Here is a 25,391-nt window from a genome sequence, read left to right as displayed (position 1 = left end):
AAATCCCCCACCATCAACATCCTGGGGGTCATCATTGACCAGAAACTGGACCAGCCATATAAATACTGTGGCTACAAGAGCAGGTCAGAGGCTGGGTATTCTGTGGCGAGTGACTCACCTCCTGACTCCCCAAAGCCTTTCCACCATCTACAAAGCACAATTCAGGAGCATGATGGAATACTCCACTTGCCTGGATGAGTGCAGCTCCAACAACACTCAAGAAGCTCGACACCATCCAGGACAAAGCAGCCCGCTTGATTGGCACCCCATCCACCACCCTAAACATTCACTCCCTTCACCACCGGTGCACTGTGGCTGCAGTGTGTACCATCCACAGGATGCACTGCAACTCGCCAAGGCTTCTTCGACAGCACCTCCCAAACTCACGATCTCTACCACCTAGAAGGACAAGAGCAGCAGGCACATGGGAACAACACCACCTGCACGTTCCCCTCCAAGTCACACACCATCCCTACTTGGAAATATATCGCCGTTCCTTCATCGTCGCTGGGTCAAAATCCTGGAATTCCCTTCCTAACAGCACTGTGGGAGAACCGTCACCACACGGACTGCAGCGGTTCAAGAAGGCGGCTCACCACCACCTTCTCAAGGGCAATTAGGGATGGGCAATAAATGCCGGCCTCGCCAGCGACGCCCACATCCCATGAACGAATGAAAAAAAAAGGTGACCAACTTTGCTGTTGTGTTGAGTTACATTGTTAGGGAAGGAGCTGCTTCTATCAGCCATTGCAAATTTGTTTAGCTACAGATTTCATAGAATGATAGAGTGATACAGCACAGGAGGAGGCCATTTGGCCCATCGTGCCTGTGCCGGCTCTTTGAAAGAGCTATCCAATTCGTCCCACTCCCCTGCTCTTTTCCCGTAGCCCTGCAAATTTTCCCCTTTCAACTGTTTATCCAATTCCCTTTTGAAAGTTACTATTGAATCTGCTTCCACCGCCCTTTCAGGCAGCACATTCCAGATCATAACAACTCGCTGCGTAAATATTTTTTTTCCTCATTTCCCCTCTGATTCTTTTGCCAATTGCCTTAAATCTGTGTCCTCTGGTTACCGACCCTCCTGCCAGTAAACAGTTTCTCCTTATTTACTCTATCAAAACCCATCATGATTTTGAACACCTCTATTAAATCTCCCCTTATCCTTCTTTGTTCTAAGGAGAACAATCCCAGATTCTCCAGTCTCTCCACATAACTAAAGTCTTTGTAATTTTCTTCTCAAATGCTTTTCAGAATTTAAAATTAATGTACAAAGATCCAAAAACTGTCGCAATAGATCTCCACACTTCCATTTGGATGAAATTTCTGACTCTGCTGCCCTCATTGTGTCATTTTATCCTATGTCCATGTGGATACTGTGTTGAGATAACAATGTTCCCAGACCTGTCTTACATTGCAGATCAGCATCTTGTGTTAGTCAGTCACTACCTAGAGTTAACGTTCCCCTTGGAGACGCCCACAGCCCAAACCATTCCCTCCTTCTCGCCAAAGGAGGACGTGTGTGTGGGAGCAGTGTAGAAGCCTAAAGAGGGAAGCATTGCCTTGGGTAAGGAAATGGTAGAAGGACGGATGTTGCTGACATTTAAATGGTACATTGTTTTTTTCAAATGCAGTGGTGTTTAAAAAAAAATTAAAGTTTTTTTTATTAACTGAAATATATATATATATATATATATATATATATATATAATCATTGCTGCCATTATTTTCCAATACATTAGTCTCAGCAAAATCCTTACAGGATATTACAGTATACAGGAGCAGTTCCTTCATCCCATGCTTCCAGTGGGAAGCAGTGCTCACAGGGAGTGCATTTCAGGGAATCGCCCGTGATTGTCTGTTCATTAACGAATAAAATTATTTACAATTTGTACTAATTGCCTGAAATTGTTTAATGGTGTTTATTTTCCTTTCACGTTTAGATACAAATAGCGTTCCGTCGATTGATGCGAGTGGAGAGAAGAAGACGGATGACACCCAACCATCGGAAAAGACGGTGGAAGAAGTAGTGGTAACGATCCCACCAGAAGGACCTGCGTCGACATCCGCTGACACAACAGCACAATCCCCGCTGCCCAGTGACTCGCACTCCATCTCCGAGGTCAATCATGTGGCTGAGGATGTACTTGATCATAAACTTGGGACAGATGTGGTTATGAGAGACTCATTGGAGAGTCCATCTGAGACTGATGATGAAACAGAGGTGGCAGGAGAAAGCAATCCAGGCATATCCTTACCAAACTCTGAGAAAGTACAGGCTCAGCCGGTGGTCGAGGGAAACAATGCTGAACTCAGGATAAAAGTCATGAAGGAGATTCGCAAGCCAGGGAGAAGTAAGTGCTTTTTTTATAAAGCCGCATAAAGTTGTGTACAGATGTGTAAAGGCAGCCAGCTGTTCTAAAATCTGTCAGTAACATCACTTGCTTCTGTTAATTCCAAGAGAGAGTTGGTTGGGATGAGGGAAAGATTTTAACAGGATAATAGACAATGTGCGAAGACAGTCAGTCCAAGCAGAAAGCTCCTGTGAGGCCCACTCTTACAGCAAAGTAACAGGACAATTTTAGGTATTGGGATCAAAATAAGTATGAGTTACTATCTATTTACAGGTTCACATCTGCAGAACAAACATTGATTGAAGAATGTGGAAAAATTTACACATCGCAAAAAATTATGGTATCCTGGGAAATGTGAACCAATCAAAAACCATTTGAATACAGCAGTGTCTCTGGGTACACACGGACAACGGCTCGCTCCTCCCCCCCCTCCCCATCCTCACCTCTCCATCCCCTCCCCATCCTCACCTCTCCATCCCCCATCCTCACCTCTCCATCCCCTCCCCATCCTCACCTCTCCATCCCCCATCCTCACCTCTCCATCCCCTCCCCATCCTCACCTCTCCATCCCCTCCCATCCTCACCTCTCCAACCCCCATCCTCACCTCTCCATCCCCCCCCCCATCCTCACCTCTCCATCCCCCTCCCCATCCACACCTCTCCATCCCCTCCCCATCCTCACCTCTCCATCCCCCATCCTCACCTCTCCATCCCCTCCCCATCCACACCTCCCCTCCCCCTCCCCATCCTCACCTCTCCATCCCCCATCCACACCTCTCCATCCCCCACCCCATCCCCCACCCCCTCCCCATCCCCCTCCCCAGCCTCACCTGCTCTCCATCCCCCTCCCCATCCACAGCCGGCTCCCCCCGCCCCCTCCCCCTCCACAGCCGGCTCCCCCCCTCCATTCCGCTGCCCCCCACCCCCCCCCTCCATTCCGCTGCCCCCCACCCCCCCCTCACCATTCCGCTGCCCCCCCTCCCCCCCCACCATTCCGCTGCCCCCCTCCCCCCACCATTCCGCTGCCCCCTCCCCCCCCACCCCCCCCCCACCATTCCGCTGCCCCCCTCCCCCCCACCATTCCGCTGCCCCCCTCCCCCCCACCACCATTCCGCTGCCCCCCTCCCCCCCCCCACCATTCCGCTTCCCCCCCCCCCACCATTCCGCTGCCCCCCTCCCCCCCCCCCACCATTCCGCTGCCCCCCTCCCCCCCCACCATTCCGCTGCCCCCCTCCCCCCCCCACCATTCCGCTGCGCCCCCTCCCCCCCCCCACCATTCCGCTGTCCCCCCTCCCCCCCCACCACCATTCCGCTGCCCCCCCTCCCCCCACCACCATTCCGCTGCCCCCGGTCCCCCTGCATTTCACTGTCTCCCCCTACTGCCGATAGATTGAGGGGGGCAGACCCTATAAGCAGCAAGTTCTAGCAAGGCCAGTCATATTGTCAATTATTAGAAACAGATACTGCTGCCTTTTGCACTTCTCCCTGTCACAAAACCTGATAACTCAACGGAGGGAGCCTTGAGCTGCATTCTGGGAGTTGTAGTTCAATGAGGTGTGGCACTGGTGCATTCTGGGAGTTATAGTCTGCTACCCATTGAGTGCCTTCATTCAGGGAAGCCTCCTGAATTCAACTCCCAGGAATATGAAAGGGATGCAGGCCATAGGAGGAAAACATTGGAGGCATTTAGAACACAGAAAATGCAATCGTATGGGTAAGTTTTGGTGAGAATTATGTAACTTTGTTTGTTTAACATATTCATCCGAAATTAGCTAGTGACCTAAATGCAAGAGAAAATAAAAATGGAAATATAAATATAATCAATAAAAAAATGTTTGTACCAGAGTCTTCATGATGCTAAATCAGATGATATAAAGGCTGCTTACTGTGTCAGTGTTTGTTATTATTTAGTGTACTGCTCACACAGCAATCTAGTAAAAAAAACTAAAAACCAGGTTGAAGAAACCACTGATTGCCAGGAGATGGACAGTGTGCACTTTTTAAATATTTACCTTGTGTCGTGTGGTAGAGATTGTGCTCCAGGGCTGGCGTCGTGCTCCAAACAGGAGGGACTGTGCAGATGTGAATTTCCTGGCCCATCCTGCTGTCCCTAATGAAATTGGCATTGTCCTGGATGTGTCCTGCTTCTTACCCTCTTTACCGGGGAATTGAGCAAGTTGCAGGGAGATGGACCTTCAATGGGGATAAAATAAACTGAAAGTAAATAATGTAAAGACTAACATTTTATTCTTTCTGTGTGATGTTAGCGTTTTAATTGAAGTCCCCTTATGACTTTGTTAAATCTTTCAGTTTTTCATTCTCACAGAAAAGCATCTGTGCTTCATTTTGCAAAGTCATTGACTGTTCTTTAATTTCAGATTATGACAGACTCTTCAGGTTACTGGAGGACATACAAGGCCCTGTAGAAATTCAGAGGAATTTCATTCAGAATACTATCAAAGAAGCTGCCAGGTATGTGCTTATTTACACTTGAGGCTCTCATCAACTGACACAGCGAGACTTGTAACTTAAAAATACCAATTGCCAGTCACTCTTTGCCTACACAAAGACAGTGACTGCACCTCGACAGTAATTTCTTGTGCGTGATGCTCTTAGGGATGTATCTGAGGGATATGATGAGTAATGTAAATGTGAGTTTGAGTGATTACGAAAATCACAGATTTAATGGGTAATAATTGTAATCCCCTATTAGTGTTCGGTAGTGATCAGGGCAAATGATCTTTGTCTAGCACAAAGCAGAAATGTCACATCTGTGGGAATCAGACACAAAATTCACAAGCCTCAAATAATTTTCCCTGCAGGATAACAGAATTGTAGAAGGTAGTTGATTTGGGCTCAGTTAACACCTTTAAAAGGGAACTGGATTGATGCCATCCTGGGGGCATCATCACCACAAGGAAGGAGAAAGCCCAGCACTTCAGGGCAACTAGAAATGGCCAATAAATGGGACCTTGCCAGCGACACCCACATCCCAGGAGCTGAGGATTTTAGAGATAGTAACAGCTCTGCCTGATGTTTTTCTCAGGCAAGGAATTAGTGGGGTGGAAATTCCCGTAGGCTTGATTTCGGGACAGAAATGATTGGATCATGTGCCCTAACCAGGGAGCCCAAGGCCGGCCCTCAATTGGTCCTCGGGTGCCATTAACATTATGTGGATGAGCTGCTGGCTCCTGTCGCCCCTTCACAGGCTGCTCGCCCCTTTTAGAAAGATCAACGTCGGGGCACTTGCCTCGCTGGCAGCGTCTCGAAGGGTAAGTCAGCGGTGGCGGGGGGGGGAGAAACAGCAGAGGAGGGCAAGAGTGGGCAGGCAGCCACTCGAGGATACGTCCCCAGGAGGGGGAACAGCAGAGGAAGGTGAGAGCGGGCAGGCAGCCACTCGAGGGTACGTCCCCAGGAGGGGGAACAGCTGAGGAAGGTGAGAGCGGGCAGGCAGCCACTCGAGGGTACGTCCCTGGTGGGGGGTGGGGGGGCAACAGCAGAGGAAGGTGAGAGTGGGCAGGCAGCCACTCGAGGGTACGTCCCCAGGAGGGGGAACAGCAGAGGAAGGTGAGAGTGGGCAGGCAGCCACTCGAGGGTACGTCCCCAGGAGGGGGAACAGCAGAGGAAGGTGAGAGTGGGCAGGCAGCCACTCGAGGGTACGTCCCCAGGGGGGGAACAGCAGAGGAAGGTGAGAGTGGGCAGGCAGCCACTCGAGGGTACGTCCCCGGGGGGGGGGGGAACAGCAGAGGAAGGTGAGAGTGGGCAGGCAGCCACTCGAGGGTACGTCCCCGGGGGGGGGGGAACAGCAGAGGAAGGTGAGAGTGGGCAGGCAGCCACTCGAGGGTACGTCCCCAGCGGGGGAACAGCAGAGGAAGGTGAGAGTGGGCAGGCAGCCACTCGAGGGTACGTCCCCGGGGGGGGGGGTGGGGGGGAACAGCAGAGGAAGGTGAGAATGGGCAGGCAGCCACTCGAGGGTACGTCCCCAGGGGGGGAACAGTAGAGGAAGGTGAGAGTGGGCAGGCAGCCACTCGAGGGTACGTCCCCAGGGGGGGAACAGTAGAGGAAGGTGAGAGCGGGCAGGCAGCCACTCGAGGGTACGTCCCCCGGGGGCGAGCTGGTAGCGGCCTTTGGGAGTGCTGGGAAGCTGGGATGAGTACTCATGCTCCTCCTGGTTCCACATTAAACCTAAAACAAATCTTACCCTTGTGGTGGCGGCCTCTCGCTGAGCCACATCCACACCTGCTGCTCAGGACAGCCCCATTTCCCAGAGAGCCCCTAAAACTCATTAGCATATGCAAGGGGCCTAAAGCGCATTTTAGGCGGCTGACCCAGGAGCCTGAAAATTGGCCCGACCCAATATCGGGTCAGGTGTCCATGGGTTGCTGGACACTGGTCCCTGAAATTGGCCCACGTTGCGCCCGTTTTATGCTCGCAATGAGGTCAGTGTCTTCTAAAGTAGGGGTATCACCAGGTGGGGGATGGGGAGAAAGAGTCCATCATAGAATAAACTGACCTGGACTGTGGGTGAAGTGGGACTGATGGGCCAAATGGCCTTTTCTTGCTATGGATTTGATGTTCTAACTCTGGCTGTTCTTTTTTCCACCCAGGTTTAAAAGACGAGTGTTAATCCAACAACTAGAAAGAGTACTAGAAGATGTTATTTCAAGGTCCATGGCAGAACAGATCAACCATGTCAACAGCAGGTAGTCTAACTGGAGAACTATGGACCAGGAACGTGCTTCCCTGTCAATCTGTACAGCGCATGAACCGCTCGTAACTTGCTCGCTTTAACCATCCTGTCACCCCAGTGGCATTAGCTTCTATCAGAAGAGCACCTTGGAACGCATTACTGTGGCAGGGCTTGTGGAACAGAAGCCCAGTTCGATTGGTTGAAAAGTTTTGCCAATACCATGAGCTGCCGTTACTCTTGGAGAGGATGTGGTGGAGCTTCAAAGGCGGGAGGAGTCGGCTGGTGCTCACAGTCCTCATCTTTTTAGCTTACTTTGTTCAGCCTGTTATTGTGGAAGCTTTTGCCTGGGGTCACGTTTCTCCATAGTCGGATACGGTGCCATTTTTTCTTTGGCAAATGAACCAGGCACTGGGGGGAGAAAACGTGAGTTTTTTATATAAAAAAAACCAAAACATTAAATATGGGGAGGAAACCATCTACCTCAGACTCACTTTACTGTTTTGTCTTCAGACTTGTTGAAAGTTCACTTGTGGCCATTCCCTTCCTAGTTCTGTTCCAGTCTGTGAGGAGGATGCAGTCTCACTGAGTGAACTTTGCACAATGTGCTTTGGAAGCACTGAAGTGGATACAGAGCATATTGACCTTTTTATTGTTCATACAAGAGAAATTATTTTTGGACCGTATTGTTACAAAATAAAACACCAAATTGTCATATTTTAAAGTGTGAAGTAACTTTTGTAACTCTTATCTATTGAAAATAAATACAGTTTATCATGGAATTTTTTATTTACACGTGATAATATGTATCTTAACACATTTTCCGGTGGCACTTTATATCTTTGTAAGACTTTCCTTTTAATCCTGTTGATAACAAATCATAGTTTTAAAATGGGGCTGAATTATTGTGGTGTCATTATATATTTTTAAATCCTTTTGTTTGGGGGGGGGGGGAAATCCTTTCAAGTTTGAAAGTTAGAAGTTTTAAATGCTGAAAGTTTAGAAAGTCTGCCCTGTGTATAGCTGTAAGATTTATAGATAATACCTTTTAAAACATGTTGCACACTTTGCTGAATGCATGACCTTGTGTCTGGAGACCGCCTTCTGCTGGGACTGTGTCATTTGATATTTCTGTGGCTTCTCATTTCAAACAAAAAGAATAACTTCCTACATTTCTTTGCTGGTTAAAACATTTTAGACCAAAATATATTTTAATTGTATTAATTTCTTTTTAAAAATACAAAAAAGAAAATGTAATTTGAATATGCAGATTATAATACTATACATAACCTGTAGGTCAGGTCACATTTATAATATTGTGTGCATTTCTGGTAATGTTCCTTCAAAACGACTTTGATACAAAGGAAAAAGTTCAGAGAAGACCCACAAGGACATTCGAGAACCCAAGGCACTTACTTTCATTGGAGTGGACAAGATCACGCAAAGGATGATCCAGGTTTGCAAACGAGAGGTAATGGTTAATATAGGTTATTTTAACTTTAGACTGCGATCTCGGAGTGAGGAGGAATGGATACAGAATTAATCAGTTAAAAGTCAGGCAAGATATTTAAAGGACTGTTCCTCCTTACCCACAAAGTACTTGGACGATGTCCAGCTGACACTCAGAAGGTTCTGTTCAAAAGGACAGGATTCGAGGTTATAGGGACGAAGAAAGATAGGTGATCAGATGTGTTACAGCGAGTTGTCCAACCTGTGACCCTCGGACCCCGGTCCCTCGGACCCCCGGACCCCGGGAACCCGGTCCCTCGGACCCCAGGAAACCAGCCCTCTCTCCTTTATATTATTCGTGCATTTGTCCTCTTCCAACTTCCTGGGCCTGGGGGTTTGGGAAGGACTGTTCTTAACGCTGTTGCCTCATTGGTGGATTAATCCTAAATCAGAACACCAAGCAACTTTTTTTAAATATATTCGTTCACGGGATGTGGGCGTCGCTGGAGAGGCCGGCATTTATTGCCCATCCCTAATTGCCCTCGAGAAGGTGGTGGTGAGCCGCCTTCTTGAACCGCTGCAGTCCGTGTGGTGACGGTTCTCCCACAGTGCTGTTAGGAAGGGAGTTCCAGGATTTTGACCCAGCGACAGTGAAGGAACGGCGATATATTTCCAAGTCGGGATGGTGTGTGACTTGGAGGGGAACGTGCAGGTGGTGTTGTTCCCATGCGCCTGCTGCTCTTGTCCTTCTAGGTGGTAGAGGTCGCGGGTTTGGGAGGTGCTGTCGAAGAAGCCTTGGCGAGTTGCTGCAGTGCATCCTGTGGATGGTGCACACTGCAGCCACAGTGCGCCGGTGGTGAAGGGAGTGAATGTTTAGGGTGGTGGATGGGGTGCCAATCAAGCGGGCTGCTTTATCTTGGATGGTGTCGAGCTTCTTGAGTGTTGTTGGAGCTGCACTCATCCAGGCAAGTGGAGAGTATTCCATCACACTCCTGACTTGTGCCTTGTAGATGGTGGAAAGGTTTTGGGGAGTCAGGAGGTGAGTCACTCGTCGCAGAATACCCAGCCTCTGACCTGCTCTCGTAGCCACAGTATTTATATGGCTGGTCCAGTTAAGTTTCTGGTCAATGGTGACCCCCAGGATGTTGATGGTGGGGGATTTGGCGATGGTAATGCCGTTGAATGTCAAGGGGAGGTGGTTAGATTCTCTCTTGTTGGAGAAGGTCATTGCCTGGCACTTATCTGGCGCGAATGTTACTTGCCACTTATGAGCCCAAGCCTGGATGTTGTCCAGGTCTTGCTGCATGCAGGCTCGGACTGCTTCATTATCTGAGGGGTTGCGAATGGAACTGAACACTGTGCAGTCATCAGCGAACATCCCCATTTCTGACCTTATGATGGAGGGAAGGTCATTGATGAAGCAGCTGAAGATGGTTTAGCCTAGGACACGGCCTTAAGGAACTCCTGCAGCAATGTCCTGGGGCTGAGATGATTGGCCTCCAACAACCACTACCATCTTCCTTTGTGCTAGGTATGACTCCAGCCACTGGAGAGTTTTCCCCCTGATTCCCATTGACTTCAATTTTACTAGGGCTCCTTGGTGCCACACTCGGTCAAATGCTGCCTTGATGTCAAGGGCAGTCACTCTCACCTCACCTCTGGAATTCAGCTCTTTTGTCCATGTTTGGACCAAGGCTGTAATGAGGTCTGGAGCCGAGTGGTCCTGGCGGAACCCAAACTGAGCATCGGTGAGCAGGTTATTGGTGAGTAAGTGCCGCTTGATAGCACTGTCAACGACACCTTCCATCACTTTGCTGATGATTGAGAGTAGACTGATGGGGCAGTAATTGGCCGGATTGGATTTGTCCTGGTTTTTGTGGACAGGACATACCTGGGCAATTTTCTACATTGTCGGGTAGATGCCAGTGTGGTAGCTGTACTGGAACAGCTTGGCTGGAGGCGCAGCTAGTTCTGGAGCACAAGTCTTCAGCACGACAGCTGGGATGTTGTCGGGGCCCATAGCCTTTGCTGTATCCAGTGCACTCAGCCGTTTCTTGATATCACGTGGAGTGAATCGAATTGGCCGAAGACTGGCTTCCGTGATGGTGGGGATATCGGGAGGAGGCTGAGATGGATCATCCACTCGGCACTTCTGGCTGAAGATGGTTGCAAACGCTTCAGCCTTGTCTTTTGCACTCACGTGCTGGACTCCGCCATCATTGAGAATGGGGATGTTTGCAGAGCCTCCTCCTCCCGTTAGTTGTTTAATTGTCCACCACCATTCACGACTGGATGTGGCAGGACTGCAGAGCTTTGATCTGATCCGTTGGTTGTGGAATCGCTTAGCTCTTTCTATAGCATGTTGCTTCCGCTGTTTAGCATGCATGTAGTCCTGAGTTGTAGCTTCACCAGGTTGGCACCTCATTTTTAGGTACGCCTGGTGCTGCTCCTGGCATGCTCTTCCACACTCCTCATTGAACCAGGGTTGATCCCCTGGCTTGTTGGTAATGGTAGAGTGAGGAATATGCCGGGCCATGAGGTTACAGATTGTGCTGGAATACAATTCTGCTGCTGCTGACGGCCCACAGCGCCTCATGGATGCCCAGTTTTGAGCTGCTAGATCTGTTCTGAATCGTTCCCATTTAGCACGGTGGTAGTGCCACACGACACGTTGGATGGTGTCCTCAGTGCGAAGACGGGACTTCATCTCCACGAGGACTGTGCGGTGGTCACTCCTACCAATACTGTCATGGACAGATGCATTTGCGACAGGTAGATTGGTGAGGACGAGGTCAAGTAAGTTTTTCCCTCGTGTTGGTTCGCTCACCACCTGCCGCAGGCCCAGTCTAGCAGCTATGTCCTTCAGGACTTGGCCAGCTCGGTCAGTAGTGGTGCTACCGAGCCACTCTTGGTGATGGACATTGAAGTCCCCCACCCAGAGTACATTTTGTGCCCTTGCTGCCCTCAGTGCTTCCTCCAAGTGGTGTTCAACATGGAGGAGGACTGATTCATCAGCTGAGGGAGGACGGTAGGTGGTAATCAGCAGGAGGTTTCCTTGCCCATGTTTGACCTGATGCCATGAGATTTCATGGGGTCCAGAGTCAATGTTGAGGACTCCCAGGGCCACTCCCTCCTGACTGTATATCACTGTACCGCCACCTCTGGTGGGTCTGTCCTGCCGGTGGGACAGGACATACCCAGGGATGGTGATGGAAGAGTCTGGGACGTTGGCTGAAAGATATGATTCTGTGAGTATGGCTATGTCAGGCTGTTGCTTGACTGGTCTGTGGGACAGCTCTCCCAATTTTGGCACAAGTCCCCAGATGTTAGTAAGGAGGACCTTGCAGGGTCGACTGGGCTTGGTGTTTTGCCGTTGTCGTGTCCGGTGCCTAGTGGTCCGATGCCGGGTGGTCAGTCCGGTTTTATTCTTCTTATGACTTTTCGTAGCGAGATTTTACAACTGAGTGGCTTGCTCGGCCATTTCAGAGGGCAATTAAGAATCAACCACATAGCTGTGGGTCTGGAGTCACATATAGGCCAGACCGGGTAAGGGCGGCAGGCTTCCTTCCCTAAAGGACATTAGTGAACCAGATGGGTTTTTACGACAATCCGGTTGTTTCATGGCCATCATTACTGATACTAGTATTTTAATTCCAGATTTTTATTTAATTAATTAATTGAATTTAAATTCGCCAGCTGCCGTGGCGGGATTTGAACTCATGACTCTGGATTTTAGTCCAGGCCTCTGGATTACTAGCCCAGTAACATAACCACTATGCTACCGTACCCTGCAAGTTAATAGGAGTGTGGTTAATTATAGGAACTCCTGAAAGTAAAGGACTGGAAACAGCTGCGTTCAATTCAGTCAGTCTCAAAAATCAATACCCCTCAATCACCTACTCCATTTATATAACTGCTTTTTTAAAAACAGGACACGCACATGCGCACAAGTGGGCTAAACTTTGTAAAGTAGTCAGAGAAGTGAACATAACGAAAAGTGAGGAAGTGATGCTTCAGTCGTACAGAACCTTGGTCAGACCCAATCTGGAGTATCATTTTCAGTTCTGGGCACCGCACCTCAGGAAAGATATACTGGCTTTGGAGGGGGCGCAGCACAGATTCACCAGAATAATACCAGGGCATAAATTATGCGCCCCTGCACCGGAGGTGTCAGCCTAGATTATGTGCTCAAGTCCTGGAGAGGAGCTTGAAACTACAACCTTCTGACTCTGAGTGCGCTACCAACTGACATTACCAGGGAAGGGTCGAGCGAGCTGCGGGTACAGAGTGGGCAGCTCGTGAGCCAGTCGGTGCAGGTAGAGGCAGATAACTCTCAGCCAGTCTGAGGCTGCAGGCCCTGGGAGATGTGGTCCCAGTATTTTGTAGCACTGTGTTGAATGAATAGAATAGCAATAACTAGTTCGTTCTTATTTTGTGTTACTAATGTTCATGTTATGTTTTTATATGGTTTTGTATTTTGTAGGGCGTAGATTGGGCAAATAGATCCCAAATAAAATTTAATGTGTAGATTAATTCAAAATTATGAGGGATTTGAAAAAGTAAATCGGGAAAATGTTTTGTTATGATCTGGAATGCGGTGCCTGAAAGGGCGGTGGAAGCAGATTCAATAATAAGTTGTGAACATTGTTCAGATCACAAGCTCATTGGTGTGGTGTGAATTCAGGGCTGCTCGTGGAACGCGGAGATCTCCACCTGGTGGATGCAGCTGGCAAATCAGCCAGATTGAGGTGGTGGGAAACGATAGTGCCCGAATGCAAATATGGCTGTTTAGTGATCACTCTGCTGCACAGAGACTTTGTTAATTTTATAGAATCATACAGCACAGAAGGGAGGCCATTCAGCCCATTGTATCTGTGCTGGCTCTTTGAAAGAGCTATCCAATTAGTCCCACTCCCCCTGCTCTTTCCCCATTCCCCTGCAAATGTTTCCCCTTTAAGTATTTATCCAATTCCCTTTTGAAAGTTATTATTGAATCTGCTTCCACCGCCCTTTCAGGCAGCACATTCCAGATCATAAAAAATTTTCCCGATTTACTTTTTCAAATCCCTCATAATTTTGAATTAATCTACGCATTAAATTTTATCTGGGATCTATCTGCCCTATCTATGTTCTCCTGAAGTTGCTTACAATCCTCTTCACAATTAACTACGCTCCCCATTTTTTGAGTTGTTTGGAAAGTGATATTGTGCCCCTCCCCAATACCCAAATCCAGATTATTTATAATCTAGGCAAGCATAGCAGCCAATGTGTATACAGAAAGATCCCACAAACAACAATGAGATACATGATTAATCAATCAGTTTTGATGATGGTGTTTGAGAGGGGAAAGTTGCCCAGGACAAGAGGAGAACTCCCATGCTCTTCAAACAGAGCCAAGGGATTGTAAATGTCCATCTGAACAGGCACTTGGCTTATTGTCTCATCTGAAAGACTGCCGCTGTGATAGTGCAGCACTCCCTCAGTACTGCACTGGAGTGTCGGCCTAGATTCTGTGCTTAAGTCTGGAATGGGATTTGAACCTACAACCTTCGAAGCGAGAGTACTGCCAAATGAGCCAAGTTAAAACAATAAAACACGTGCTGGGCAGCTGATGTATGGAAAATAAACCACTTGTGCCTGCAGCATTTTATTCATCTGTTACTTGTCTCACGGTCACTCTGGTGTGTTTTCCTTACACTATCCCGACCCAGTGTAAGATACGTAACAGGTGCACTCGATACATAACGGAATCGCGAAGGCCGGAACATTATTTTGATACCCCAGGGGAGCAAGAGGCCACAGGGTAAGGATGTAAAGGACAGGTTTAGGACACTCTAGAAAGTATTTCTTTACACTGTTGGGATTGGTTCCTGCTTACCCAGTGCTGGTTTCCTGGGCCAAATGTATTGTTGGGATTGGTTCCTGGTTACCTGGGCTAGATCTATTGTTGGGATTGGTTCCTGGTTACCCGGGCTGGATCTCCTATTGGGATCGGCTCCTGGTTACCTGGGCTAGATCTCCTATTGGGATTGGTTCCTGGTTACCTGGGCTGGATCTCCTATTGGGATTGGTTCCTGGTTACCCGGGCTGGATCTCCTATTGGGATCGGTTCCTGGTTACCCAGTGCTGCTTACCTGGGCCAAATCTCCTATTGGGATTTGTTCCTGATTACCTGGGCTAGATCTCCTATTGGGATTGGTTCCTGGTTACCCGGGCTGGATCTCCTATTGTTGGGATTGGCTCCCGGTCACCCAGCGCTGGTTACCTGCGCTAGATCATCTGTTTTCTGTTGCTGGCAGCGGTTCCCTTTGCTTGGTGATGGTGCCCTAAGTTGCTCAGTGCTGGCCTCTCTGGTTGCTCAATGTTCAGCTCAAAGAATCTTACAGCACAGAAGGAGGCCATCATGCCTGTGCCGGCTCTTTGAAAGAACTATTTAATTAGTTCCACTCCCCCGCTCTTTCCTCCTAGCCCTGCAAATGTTTCCCCTTCAAATATTTATTGAATTCCCTTTTGATAGAATCTGCTTCCAACACCCTCTCAGGCAGTGCATTCCAGATCATAACAACTCGCTGCATAAAAGAAATCTCATCTCCCCCAGGGTTCTTCAGCGAATTACCTTAAATCTCTGTCACCTGGTTACCGACCCTCCTGCCAGTGGAAAGTTTCTTTCTCTCTAACCTATCAAATCCCCTCATGATTTTGAACACTATCAAATCTGCTCTTAACCTTCTCTGCTCAAAAGAGAACAATCCCAGCTTCTCTAGTCTCCACATAACATACGTACCCATGTCCAGGTCATTAATATATCAAAAAGAGCAATGGTTCTAATACTGATCCCTGTGGGACCCCGCTGTATACTTCCTTCCAGTCTGAAAAACAACAATTCACCACTACTCTCTGCTTTCTTAGCCAATTTTGTTTCCATGCTGCCATAGGAACAGGAGGCGACCTTTCAGCCCCTCGAGCCTGTTCTGCCATTCAATTAGATCATGGCTGATCAGTATCTAAACTCTATCTACCCTCTTTGGTTCTGTAACCCTTAATGTCCTTGCCTAACAAAAATCTATCAATCTCAGTTTTGAAATTTTCAACTGACAGCTTTTTTTTTTGGGGGGGGGGGGGAAGGAGAAGAGAGAGAGTTCAGGGAAGGGGAAGTGAAAAAAAAATGAGGGGCAAAGAGAGTATGAGAACAGACTGTCGGCCAACATGAAAGGGAATCCAAAAGACTTCTACAGTCATGTAAATAGTAAACGGGTAGTAAGAGGAGGGGTGGGGCCGATTAGGGACCATAAAGGAGATCTACTCATGGAGGCAGAGGGCATAGCCGAGGTACTAAATGACTACTTTGCATCTGTCTTTACCAAGGCAGAAGATGCTGCCACAGTCTCAGTAAAGGAAGAGATAATTGAGATACTGGATGGGCTAAAAATTGATAGAGGTATTTGATAGGCTAGCTGTGCTTAAAGTAGATAAGTCCCCCAGTCCGGATGGGATGCAACCTAGGTTTCTGAGGGAAGTAAGGGTGGAAATTGCGGAGGTACTGGCCATAATCTTCCAAACATCCATAGATATAGGGGTGGTGCCAGAGGACTGGAGAATTGCAAATGTTCCACCCAATTCATGAAGGGTCTAGACAGAGTAGATAGAGAGAAAATGTTCCCATTGGCAGAAGGGTCAAGAACCAAAGGACATAGATTTAAGGTGATTGACAAAAGAACCAAAGGTGACATGAGGAAAAACTTTTTTACACAGCGAGTGGTTAGGATCTGGAATGCACTGCCCGAGGGGGTGGTGGAGGCAGATTCAACCATGGCCTTCAAAAGGGAACTGGAAAAATACTTGAAAGGAAAAAATGTGCAGGGCTACGGGGATAGGGCGGGGGAGTGGGACTAGCTGGATTGCTCTTGCATTGGGCCGGCAAAGACTCAAAGGGCCAAATGGCCCCGGATCGATGTTTCTCCACCACTGACGTTAGGCGGACTGCCCTGTAATTGCCGGGTTTATCCCTCTCCCCTTTCTTGAACAGGGATGCAACATTTGCAATCCTCCGGTCCTCTGGCACCATTCCCATATCCAAGGAGGATTGGAGGATTATGGCCAGAACCTCTGCAATTTCCACCTTTCTCTCAGTAACCTAGGATGTATCCCATCCGGATCGGGTGACTTTTCTACTTTGAGCGCTGCCAACCTTTTAAGTACCTCTTCTTGATCTATTTTTATCCTATCCAATTTCTCTACTGTCTCCTCCTTTACTGTGACATTGGCAGCATCCTCTTTAGTGAAGACAGATGTAAAGACTCATTTAATACCTCAGCTATGCCCTCTACCTCCACAAGATCTTTTTAGTCCCTTTGACTATCCATTTACTATTTATATGTTTATGAAAGACTTGTGTTCCCTTTTATGTTACCCGCTAATCTATTATACACTCTTTGCCCCTTTTATTTCCTTTTTCAGTTCTCAGCACTTTCTGTATTCAGCTTGGTTCTTTACTGTATTTTGAATCTGATATTTATCATAAACCTACTTCTTCAATTTCATTTTATCTTTATATCTTTAGTCATCCAGAGAATTCTAGCTTTGAATGCCCTTCCTTTCCCCCTTGTGGGAATGTGTCTAATCTGTACCCAAACTATCTCCTCTTTGAAGACCTCTCTTTGCTCATTTACTGTTTTACCTGACAATCTTTGGTTCCAATCCACCTGGGCTAGATCCCTTTTCAGCTCACTCAGATTAGCCCTCCTCCAGTTGAGTATCTTCAGATGTTCAGTGCTGGCCGCTCTGGTTGTTCAGTGTTGGGTTGAGATGCTCAGTGCTAGCCCTTTTGGTTAGAATCATTAGATTCATAGAAAATAGAATCATAGAAAGGTTACAGCACGGAAGGAGGCCATTTGGCCCATCGAGTCTGTGCCAGATCTATGCAAGAGCAATCCAGCTAGTCCCACTCCCCCGCCCTATCCCCGTAGCCCTGCAATTTTTTTCCTTTCAAGTACTTATCCACTTCCCTTTTGAAGGCCATGATTGAATCTGCCTCCGTCACCCCCTCGGGCAGTGCATTCCAGATCCTAACCACTCGCTGCGTTAAAGTTTTTCCTCATGTCACCTTTGGTTCTTTTGCCAATCATCTTAAATCTGTGTCCTCTGGTTCTTGACCCTTCTGCCAATGGGAACAGTTTCTCTCCATCTACTCTGTCTAGACCCTTCATGATTTTGAATACCTCGATCAAATCTCCTCGCAACCGTCTCCGTTCCAAGGAGAACAATCCCAGCTTCTCCAGTCTATCCACATAACTAAAGTCCCTCATCTCTGGAATCATTCCAGTAAATCTCTTCTGCACCCTCTCTAAGGCTTTCACATCTTTCCTAAAATGCGGTGCCCAGAACTGGACACAATACTCCAGTTGTGGCCGAATCAGTGTTTTATAAAGGCTCATCATGACTTCCTTGCTTTTGTACTCTATGCCTCTATTTATAAAGCCCAGGATCCCGTATGCTTTTATAACCGCTTTCTCAACCTGCCCTGCCACCTTCAACAATTTGTGCACATATAACCCCAGATCTCTCTGTTCCTGTACCCCTTTTAGAGTTGTGCCCTCTAGTTTATATTGGTTGTTGAGTTGTTTAGTGCTGGCCCCTCTGGTTACTACATACTAGTTTCTCTGTTCCTGGTTATTCAGTGCTGGTATTGAGTTTCTCAGTTGAGTTAAGTTGGTCATGGGAACAGGAGGAGACCCTTCAGCCCCTCGAGCCTGTTGCACCATTCAGTTAGATCATAGCTGATCTGCACCTGGACTCGACTTTGATCCATGTCCATCCATGCCCTAAACTAATAAAAATCTGTCCGTCTCAGTCTTGAAAATTTCCATTGACCCCGAGCCTCTTCAGGGAGAGTTTTCCAGATTTCTACCACCCTTTGTGTGAAAAAGTACTTCCCAATTTCACTCCTGAATATCCTCACTCTAATTTTAATATTATGTCTAATTATTCTAGATTCTCCCACTGGAGGAAATCGCTTCTCTGGATCTCGTCTATCAAAATCCTTTCACCATTTTAAACTCCGATTAGATCATCACTGAATCGGCTAAAGTCAAAGGGAAGAGGAGGCAAAGTGGCGGCATCTCACTCCGGGTCCTGGTCCTGGTCTCCGCCCGGGGATCGCGTTCAGCGGCGCTCGGTCCCGGTCCCAGTCCCGGTCCCGGCCCCGGTCCCAGTCCCGGCCCCAGTCCCGGCCGCTCGGTCTCGTCTCTCGGTTCCTGGGGGCGGTTCCCTGGATCGGTGCCGAGTTGCTCGGTGGGCCGTTGGGCGGTTCCTGTTTGCCCGGAGCCGGTCAGTTGGGGCCGGTCAGTCGGTCAGTCGGAGCCGGACAGTCGGTCACTCGGAGCCGGTCAGTCGGAGCCGGACAGTCGGTCAGTCGGGGCCGGTCAGTCGGACTCGGACACTCGGAGTTCCCGATGATCCGCTCGGAGCCCCGGCGTTAGCGGCCATGGCGCTGGGAACCGCCGCGCTGCCCGTGACGGTGGGCCTGAGCTGGGCAGTGAGTGTGGCCGGAGCCGAGGCCGGAGCCGAGGCCGGAGCCATGGAGGACATCATGACGGAGAAGAAGGCGGAGGAGAGTCACCGGCAGGACAGCGCGAACCTGCTGCTCTTCATCCTCCTCCTGACCCTCACCATCCTCACCATCTGGCTCTTCAAACACCGCCGCTTCCGCTTCCTCCATGAGACCGGGCTCGCCATGATCTACGGTAAGAACCAGACAGACAGACAGACCCCCCCACCAGACAGACCCCAGACAGACAGACCCCCCCACCAGACAGACCCCAGACAGACAGACCGACCCCAGACAGACCGACCCCAGACAGACAGACCCCAGACAGACAGACCCCAGACAGACAGACAGACCCCCCCACCAGACAGACCCCAGACAGACAGACACCCCCCCCACCAGACAGACCCCAGACAGACAGACCCCCCCACCAGACAGACCCCAGACCAGACAGACCCCCCCCCCCCCCAGACCAGACAGACCCCCCCCCCCAGACCAGACCGACCCTCCAATCCTCCTCCGCTCTCATTCCTTTTCCTGCTTTTTTCACCGGGAAAGGCCCGGAATGTTCTCGCCGCTTTGGGAAGAGCCTCGGCTTTTCCTGCTTCTCACAACCATCAAAGTTCCTGCAGCCTCCGCCTCCCACAGAGCCCTGACCACTGACCAGAGCCCTGACCACTGACCAGAGCCCAGACCACTGACCAGAGCCCAGACCACTGACCAGAGCCCAGACCACTGACCACTGACCCCCCTCCCCGTCACCCGGCAATTTATTATTAAAGACAGATTTTTATGTTTGGGGTTTTGGACATTGTCGAGGTGTTTTGCCCCGGGGTTTGGTTTTGTTCACAGCTCCGGTGACGAGTGAATTTTAAACCTCTCGCTGCAGCTTATTTTTAGACAGCGATCGGTCTGTGAAGTTGATCCAGGCCCGGGAGCGGTGTAAAGTTACCGGTAAACCCGCAAAGTTATCGCAGAATCAGCGCCTCGAAATACAAGCGCACAATTTCACCTCAATTTCTGCACTTTGATATTTTATGGAAGTCACTGCGGCAGAAAGAAAGGGTTTGAAATATTCCAGCGGTGCAACTGCTGCCGGGTATTTCCAGGTGAACCGCAGGTGCAGACACAGACAGACAGACAGAGACAGACAACACACAGACAGACAGAGACAGACAACACACAGACAGACAGAGACAGACAACACACAGACAGACAGACAACACACAGACAGACCCAGACAGACAGACGACAGACAACAGACAGACAGACGACAGACAGACACAGACAGACAGACAGACAGACAGGTTGATGCAGCAACTTTAATCGGGTGGAATTGACAGAATCGAGGTCGGGCTCCCGGGTTCCAATTGTGAGAAACGGTGGAATGAGTTTAGCGCAACGAAAAGTTTGCTAAAGTTGGGATTTTAAAGCTTTTCGCATCGTGCCGGTGTCTTTGGGGATAAACCAGCGGCAGTTCGCAGCCGGTATCAGTGTGAGGAACTCCCAAGGTCAGAGGAAATCCGCCTCATCCCGACTCTCACCTCTGTCGCCAAACTGCGAACTTTCCCATCGTTAACTGAGGATTTACCCCCATTGAGGGTGGGTTTTGTCCCGATTGAGGGTGGGTTTTGTCCCGATTGAGGGTGGGCTTTGTCCCGATTGAGGGTGGGCTTTGTCCCGATTGAGGGTGGGCTTTGTCCCGATTGAGGGTGGGCTTTGACCCGATTGAGGGTGGGCTTTGTCCCGATTGAGGGTGGGCTTTGTCCCGATTGAGGGTGGGCTTTGACCCGATTGAGGGTGGGCTTTGTCCCGATTGAGGGTGGGCTTTGTCCCGATTGAGGGTGGGCTTTGTCCCGATTGAGGGTGGGCTTTGTCCCGATTGAGGGTGGGCTTTGTCCCGATTGAGGGTGGGCTTTGTCCCGATTGAGGGTGGGCTTTGACCCGATTGAGGGTGGGCTTTGTCCCGATTGAGGGTGGGCTTTGTCCCGATTGAGGGTGGGCTTTGTCCCGATTGAGGGTGGGCTTTGACCTGGAGCCTGTGCTCGCTGGAAAAGCTGGAAAAGCAAACCATCTCTCGATAGTGAGAGTCTGGGCTGGTGTCACACATTGAGCCCAGAGATTAACACTCAGTTTAATAATCTGCATCATCCCTGTCCCACTTTACACGATCCGCCGTCTTTTTTTGATAACACATTGACAGATGTTGCCGGTTGGTCCACTGTTGTCATAGAATTTTAAATGTATAAAGTACCCAATGAATGTCGAGAACTTCAATCTGTCCGGGCTAGCAGGAGATTAAATTTAAAAATAAAATTTATTAACTTCTGTTATTTTCTTGGACACTGATTTTTTTCTATAAATAACTTGTTTTATAGAATCTTACAGCACAGATTGAGGCCATTCAGCCCATTGTGCCTGTGCCATCTCTCTGAAATTGATCTACCCTTTCATATGTTTCTATTTCAAATATTTATCCATTTCCCTTTTAAAATTAATGAATTAATTTCTTTTTCCTCCACAGTTCCTGGTCAGGAATTCCATCTCCCATCAACCCTCTGTGTAAAAAAGATTCCTCCTGATCTCTCCCTTTGTTCCTTTAGTGATTGTCTTCAGTTTATGCGCCTCCAGTTATTGCCCCACCAATCAGAGGCAATAGTTTCTCCCGATTTACCTCATTAAAACTCCTCATAATTTTGAACACTTCTGTCAGATTCCTTCTTAACCTTCTCTGTTCTAATGAAAAGAGCCCCAGTTTCTCTAGTGTCTCCTCATAACTAAAGCCACTCATTCCTGGGGTCATCTTAGTAAATCTCCTCTGTACTCCAAACCTTGACATCTTGGCAGCCAAAACTGGACACAACATTGTAACCATGGCCTATCCCATGTTTTATGAGTTTAACGTTACCTCCTTGCATTTCTAATTATAAAATCTAGGATCCCAAATGCTAGTTTGCTGTCCTTTATCTTCTGAATTTATTGAGAAGCCTGGGTCAGGGATGATCACACACATTTGCCTCTCTAGCCTACGGATCTACTGAAAAATGCATTGAACATTTGGGATGGAAAGTTTTTTTTTATTATTCGTTCACGGGATGTGGGCGTCGCTGGCAAGGCCGGCATTTATTGCCCATCCCTAATTGCCCTTGAGAAGGTGGTGGTGAGCCGCCTTCTTGAACCGCTGCAGTCCGTGTGGTGACGGTTCTCCCACAGTGCTGTTAGGAAGGGAGTTCCAGGATTTTGACCCAGCGACAATGAAGGAACGGCGATATATTTCCAAGTCGGGATGGTGTGTGACTTGGAGGGGAACATGCAGGTGGTGTTGTTCCCATGCGCCTGCTGCCCTTGTCCTTCTAGGTGGTAGAGGTCGTGGGTTTGGGAGGTGCTGTCGAAGAAGCCTTGGCGAGTTGCTGCAGTGCATCCTGTGGATGGTGCACACTGCAGCCACAGTGCGCCGGTGGTGAAGGGAGTGAATGTTTAGGGTGGTGGATGGGGTGCCAATCAAGCGGGCTGCTTTATCTTGGATGGTGTCGAGCTTCTTGAGTGTTGTTGGAGCTGCACTCATCCAGGCAAGTGGAGAGTATTCCATCACACTCCTGACTTGTGCCTTGTAGATGGTGGAAAGGCTTTGGGGAGTCAGGAGGTGAGTCACTCGCCGCAGAATACCCAGCCTCTGACCTGCTCTCGTAGCCACAGTATTTATATGGCTGGTCCAGTTAAGTTTCTGGTCAATGGTGACCCCCAGGATGTTGATGGTGGGGGATTCGGCGATGGTAATGCCGTTGAATATCAAGGGGAGGTGGTTAGACTCTCTCTTGTTGGAGATGGTCATTGCCTGGCACTTATCTGGCGCGAATGTTACTTGCCACTTATGAGCCCAAGCCTGGATGTTGTCCAGGTCTTGCTGCATGCGGGCTCGGACTGCTTCATTATCTGAGGGGTTGCGAATGGAACTGAACACTGTGCAGTCATCAGCAAACATCCCCATTTCTGACCTTATGATGGAGGGAAGGTCATTGATGAAGCAGCTGAAGATGGTTTAGCCTAGGACACTGCCCTGAGGAACTCCTGCAGCAATGCCCTGGGGCTGAGATGATTGGCCTCCAACAACCACTACCATCTTCCTTTGTGCGAGGTATGACTCCAGCCACTGGAGAGTTTTCCCCCTGATTCCCACTGACTTCAATTTTACTAGGGCTCCTTGGTGCCACACTCGGTCAAATGCTGCCTTGATGTCAAGGGCAGTCACTCTCACCTATTGTGTTGTGTTCCCAATGAGTTGTGTGTTACAGTCATGATGTCCAAACACTGTCCATGTTAGTTACTGAAAGAGATTCTGTGCATCCAGCTTTCGAAATCCATCCTATTTAATGAGTCTCGCAGGCAGGTCTGTACTGGGTGCTCATTACTCTTGGGTTAATCAGTGTTGAACCAGATTAAGAAATGTGGATTAGGATGAATTGGGTTAGAGACTGGCTTCATCTCTGGGACCTGGGCTCAAATGCAGCCCAGGTTGATCATAGAATCATAGGAAGGTTACAGCACGGAAAGAGGCCATTCGGCCCATCGAGTCCGTGCCGACTCTACGCAAGAGCAATCCAGCTAGTCCCACTCCCCCGTCCTATCCCCGTAGCCCTGCAATTTTTTCCTTTCAAGTACTTATCCAGTTCCCTTTTGAAGGCCATGATTGAATCTGCCTCCACCACCCCCTCGGGCAGCGCATTCCAGATCCTAACCTAATTTTTAAAAATTCATTCTGGGGATGTGGGCCTCGCTGGCAAGGCCGGCATTTATTGCCCATCCCTGGTTGGCCTGAGAAGGTGGTGCTGGGCCTTCTTGAACCACAGGTAGCGGGATTGAAATAACTGAGGGGCTCACGAGGTCACTAGAGGGCAGTTAAGAGTCAACCACATTGGTGTGGGACTGGAGTCACATATAGGCCCAGACCGGGTAAGGACGGCAGGTTTCCTTCCCTAAAGGACATTAGTGAACCAGTTGGGTTTTTACGACAATCCGACAGCTTCAAGGTCACTTTTACTGAGGCCAGATTTTTATTTACAGGTTTTTAAAACTGAATTAAAATTCTCTAACCTGGTAGGATTTGAACTCCTGTTCAGTAACAGAACCATTCCCCCAGTGAACTGGTTGTAAAATGAGTTTGGATCCTCGAAATGTTGGGCCTATGGCTCAGCATTTCCCTGACTTTAGTTTTAAATGCGACTTCATTTCGAGGACTTCATTTCCACATCGTTCACCTGAGGAAGGAGGTAGCCTCCGAAAGCTTGTGAATTTAAAATAAAATTGCTGGACTATAACTTGGTGTTGTAAAATTGTTTACAATTAGTTTTAATTGACAATGTTACTGGGCCAGGGAAATGGGATAAATTCCAGACCCTTCCGAGGCTGGAGATGAGGTGCGTTACGGGGCAGAGTAGAGGCAATTTTACTCTAAATCTGGCTGTGCTGCACTTGAGTTGGGCACGGTCGGCGCTGGCTCTGGGCGCGGTCTGCGCTGACGCTGGGCACGGTCTGCGCAGGGCGCGGTCGGCGCTGACGCTGGGCACGGTCTGCGCTGGGCGCGGTCGGCACTGTCTCTGGGCGCGGTCGGCGCTGACACTGGGCGCGGTCGGCGCTGGCTCTGGACGTGGTCTGCGCTGGGCGCGGTCGGCGCTGACGCTGGGCGCGGTCGGCGCTGACGCTGGGCGCGGTCTGCGCTGGCTCTGGGCACGGTCGGCGCTGACGCTGGGCATGGTCTGCGCTGGGCACGGTCGGCGCTGACTCTGGGCACGGTCGGCCCTGGGCACGGTCTGCGTTGACCCTGGGCGCGGTCGGCGCTGACCCTGGGCTGCCTGAATTCCCCAGCACTCACCTGATGAACAGAAAATTACCTTTTCTAAAAAAAATCAAAGACCGTCTCACCTCCTTTTACAAATGATTCCAATAAAATGTTTTTTGTTAGTTTCAGTTGCCCCTGTCCTGGGACAGTTGTCGACCATTTATCTTCATTTTAGCCCTGGGTATCTGAAACAGCCCACAGATGGGGACATTACGTTGTGCCTTTTCCAGCTGCTCATCTGTTTGGTGACAGTCTATTCCCGCTGACTTGTATTAATTTAATTGGACACTGACCATTGATGTTGACCTTTGCTTTCTGTATTTTTATCAAAGGTTTTGCTGCTTCTTAGGCCCTGTGGTTTATATTAACGAGCCGTATCCCAGAACTTTCCGGCTTACTCAGCTGGGCTGATGGGAATTTCTGTGTTGATGTCCATCAGGAACTGGCAGTGTTCAGGAATGTGAACCAGCCCAGTACCCCCCATAACCCCCCTCGAACCCCCCCCATAACCCCCCTTGAACCCCC

General features: G+C 49.1%; 2 protein-coding genes and 1 long non-coding RNA gene across 5 annotated transcripts in view; 2 read left to right on the top strand and 1 right to left on the bottom strand.

The window, feature by feature from the left end:
- Positions 1 to 7,813, top strand: part of ints6l (integrator complex subunit 6 like) — a 180,692-nt gene extending 172,879 nt beyond the window's left edge. For all 3 annotated transcript variants that reach the window (XM_067997343.1, XM_067997342.1, XM_067997341.1), the window contains 3 exons: positions 1,941 to 2,351; positions 4,730 to 4,823; positions 6,959 to 7,813. In XM_067997343.1, coding sequence (XP_067853444.1) covers positions 1,941 to 2,351; positions 4,730 to 4,823; positions 6,959 to 7,058 — 605 coding nt within the window. In that variant the 3' untranslated portion in view covers positions 7,059 to 7,813. The remainder of the gene's footprint in view (positions 1 to 1,940; positions 2,352 to 4,729; positions 4,824 to 6,958) is intronic.
- LOC137333158 (uncharacterized) lies at positions 1,906 to 7,353 on the bottom strand. The gene is made up of 3 exons (XR_010965810.1): positions 6,865 to 7,353; positions 4,364 to 4,544; positions 1,906 to 2,444 (listed from the first exon to the last, which is right to left on the bottom strand). It is a non-coding gene; the product is annotated as an uncharacterized lncRNA (long non-coding RNA).
- Positions 7,814 to 18,333: 10,520 nt separating the features above from the next.
- The window catches only part of slc9a6a (solute carrier family 9 member A6a), an 84,898-nt gene continuing 77,840 nt past the window's right edge, over positions 18,334 to 25,391 (top strand). The window contains 1 exon segment of the mRNA XM_067996759.1: positions 18,334 to 19,229. Within this exon segment, the coding sequence (XP_067852860.1) occupies positions 18,971 to 19,229 (259 nt within the window). The 5' untranslated portion in view covers positions 18,334 to 18,970.

Source organism: Heptranchias perlo, chromosome 15, assembly GCF_035084215.1.
Source record: "Heptranchias perlo isolate sHepPer1 chromosome 15, sHepPer1.hap1, whole genome shotgun sequence".
NCBI lineage: Eukaryota > Metazoa > Chordata > Chondrichthyes > Hexanchiformes > Hexanchidae > Heptranchias > Heptranchias perlo.
Note: the sequence above shows the minus strand (reverse complement) of the source record. Positions and strands in the feature narration are given on the sequence as shown.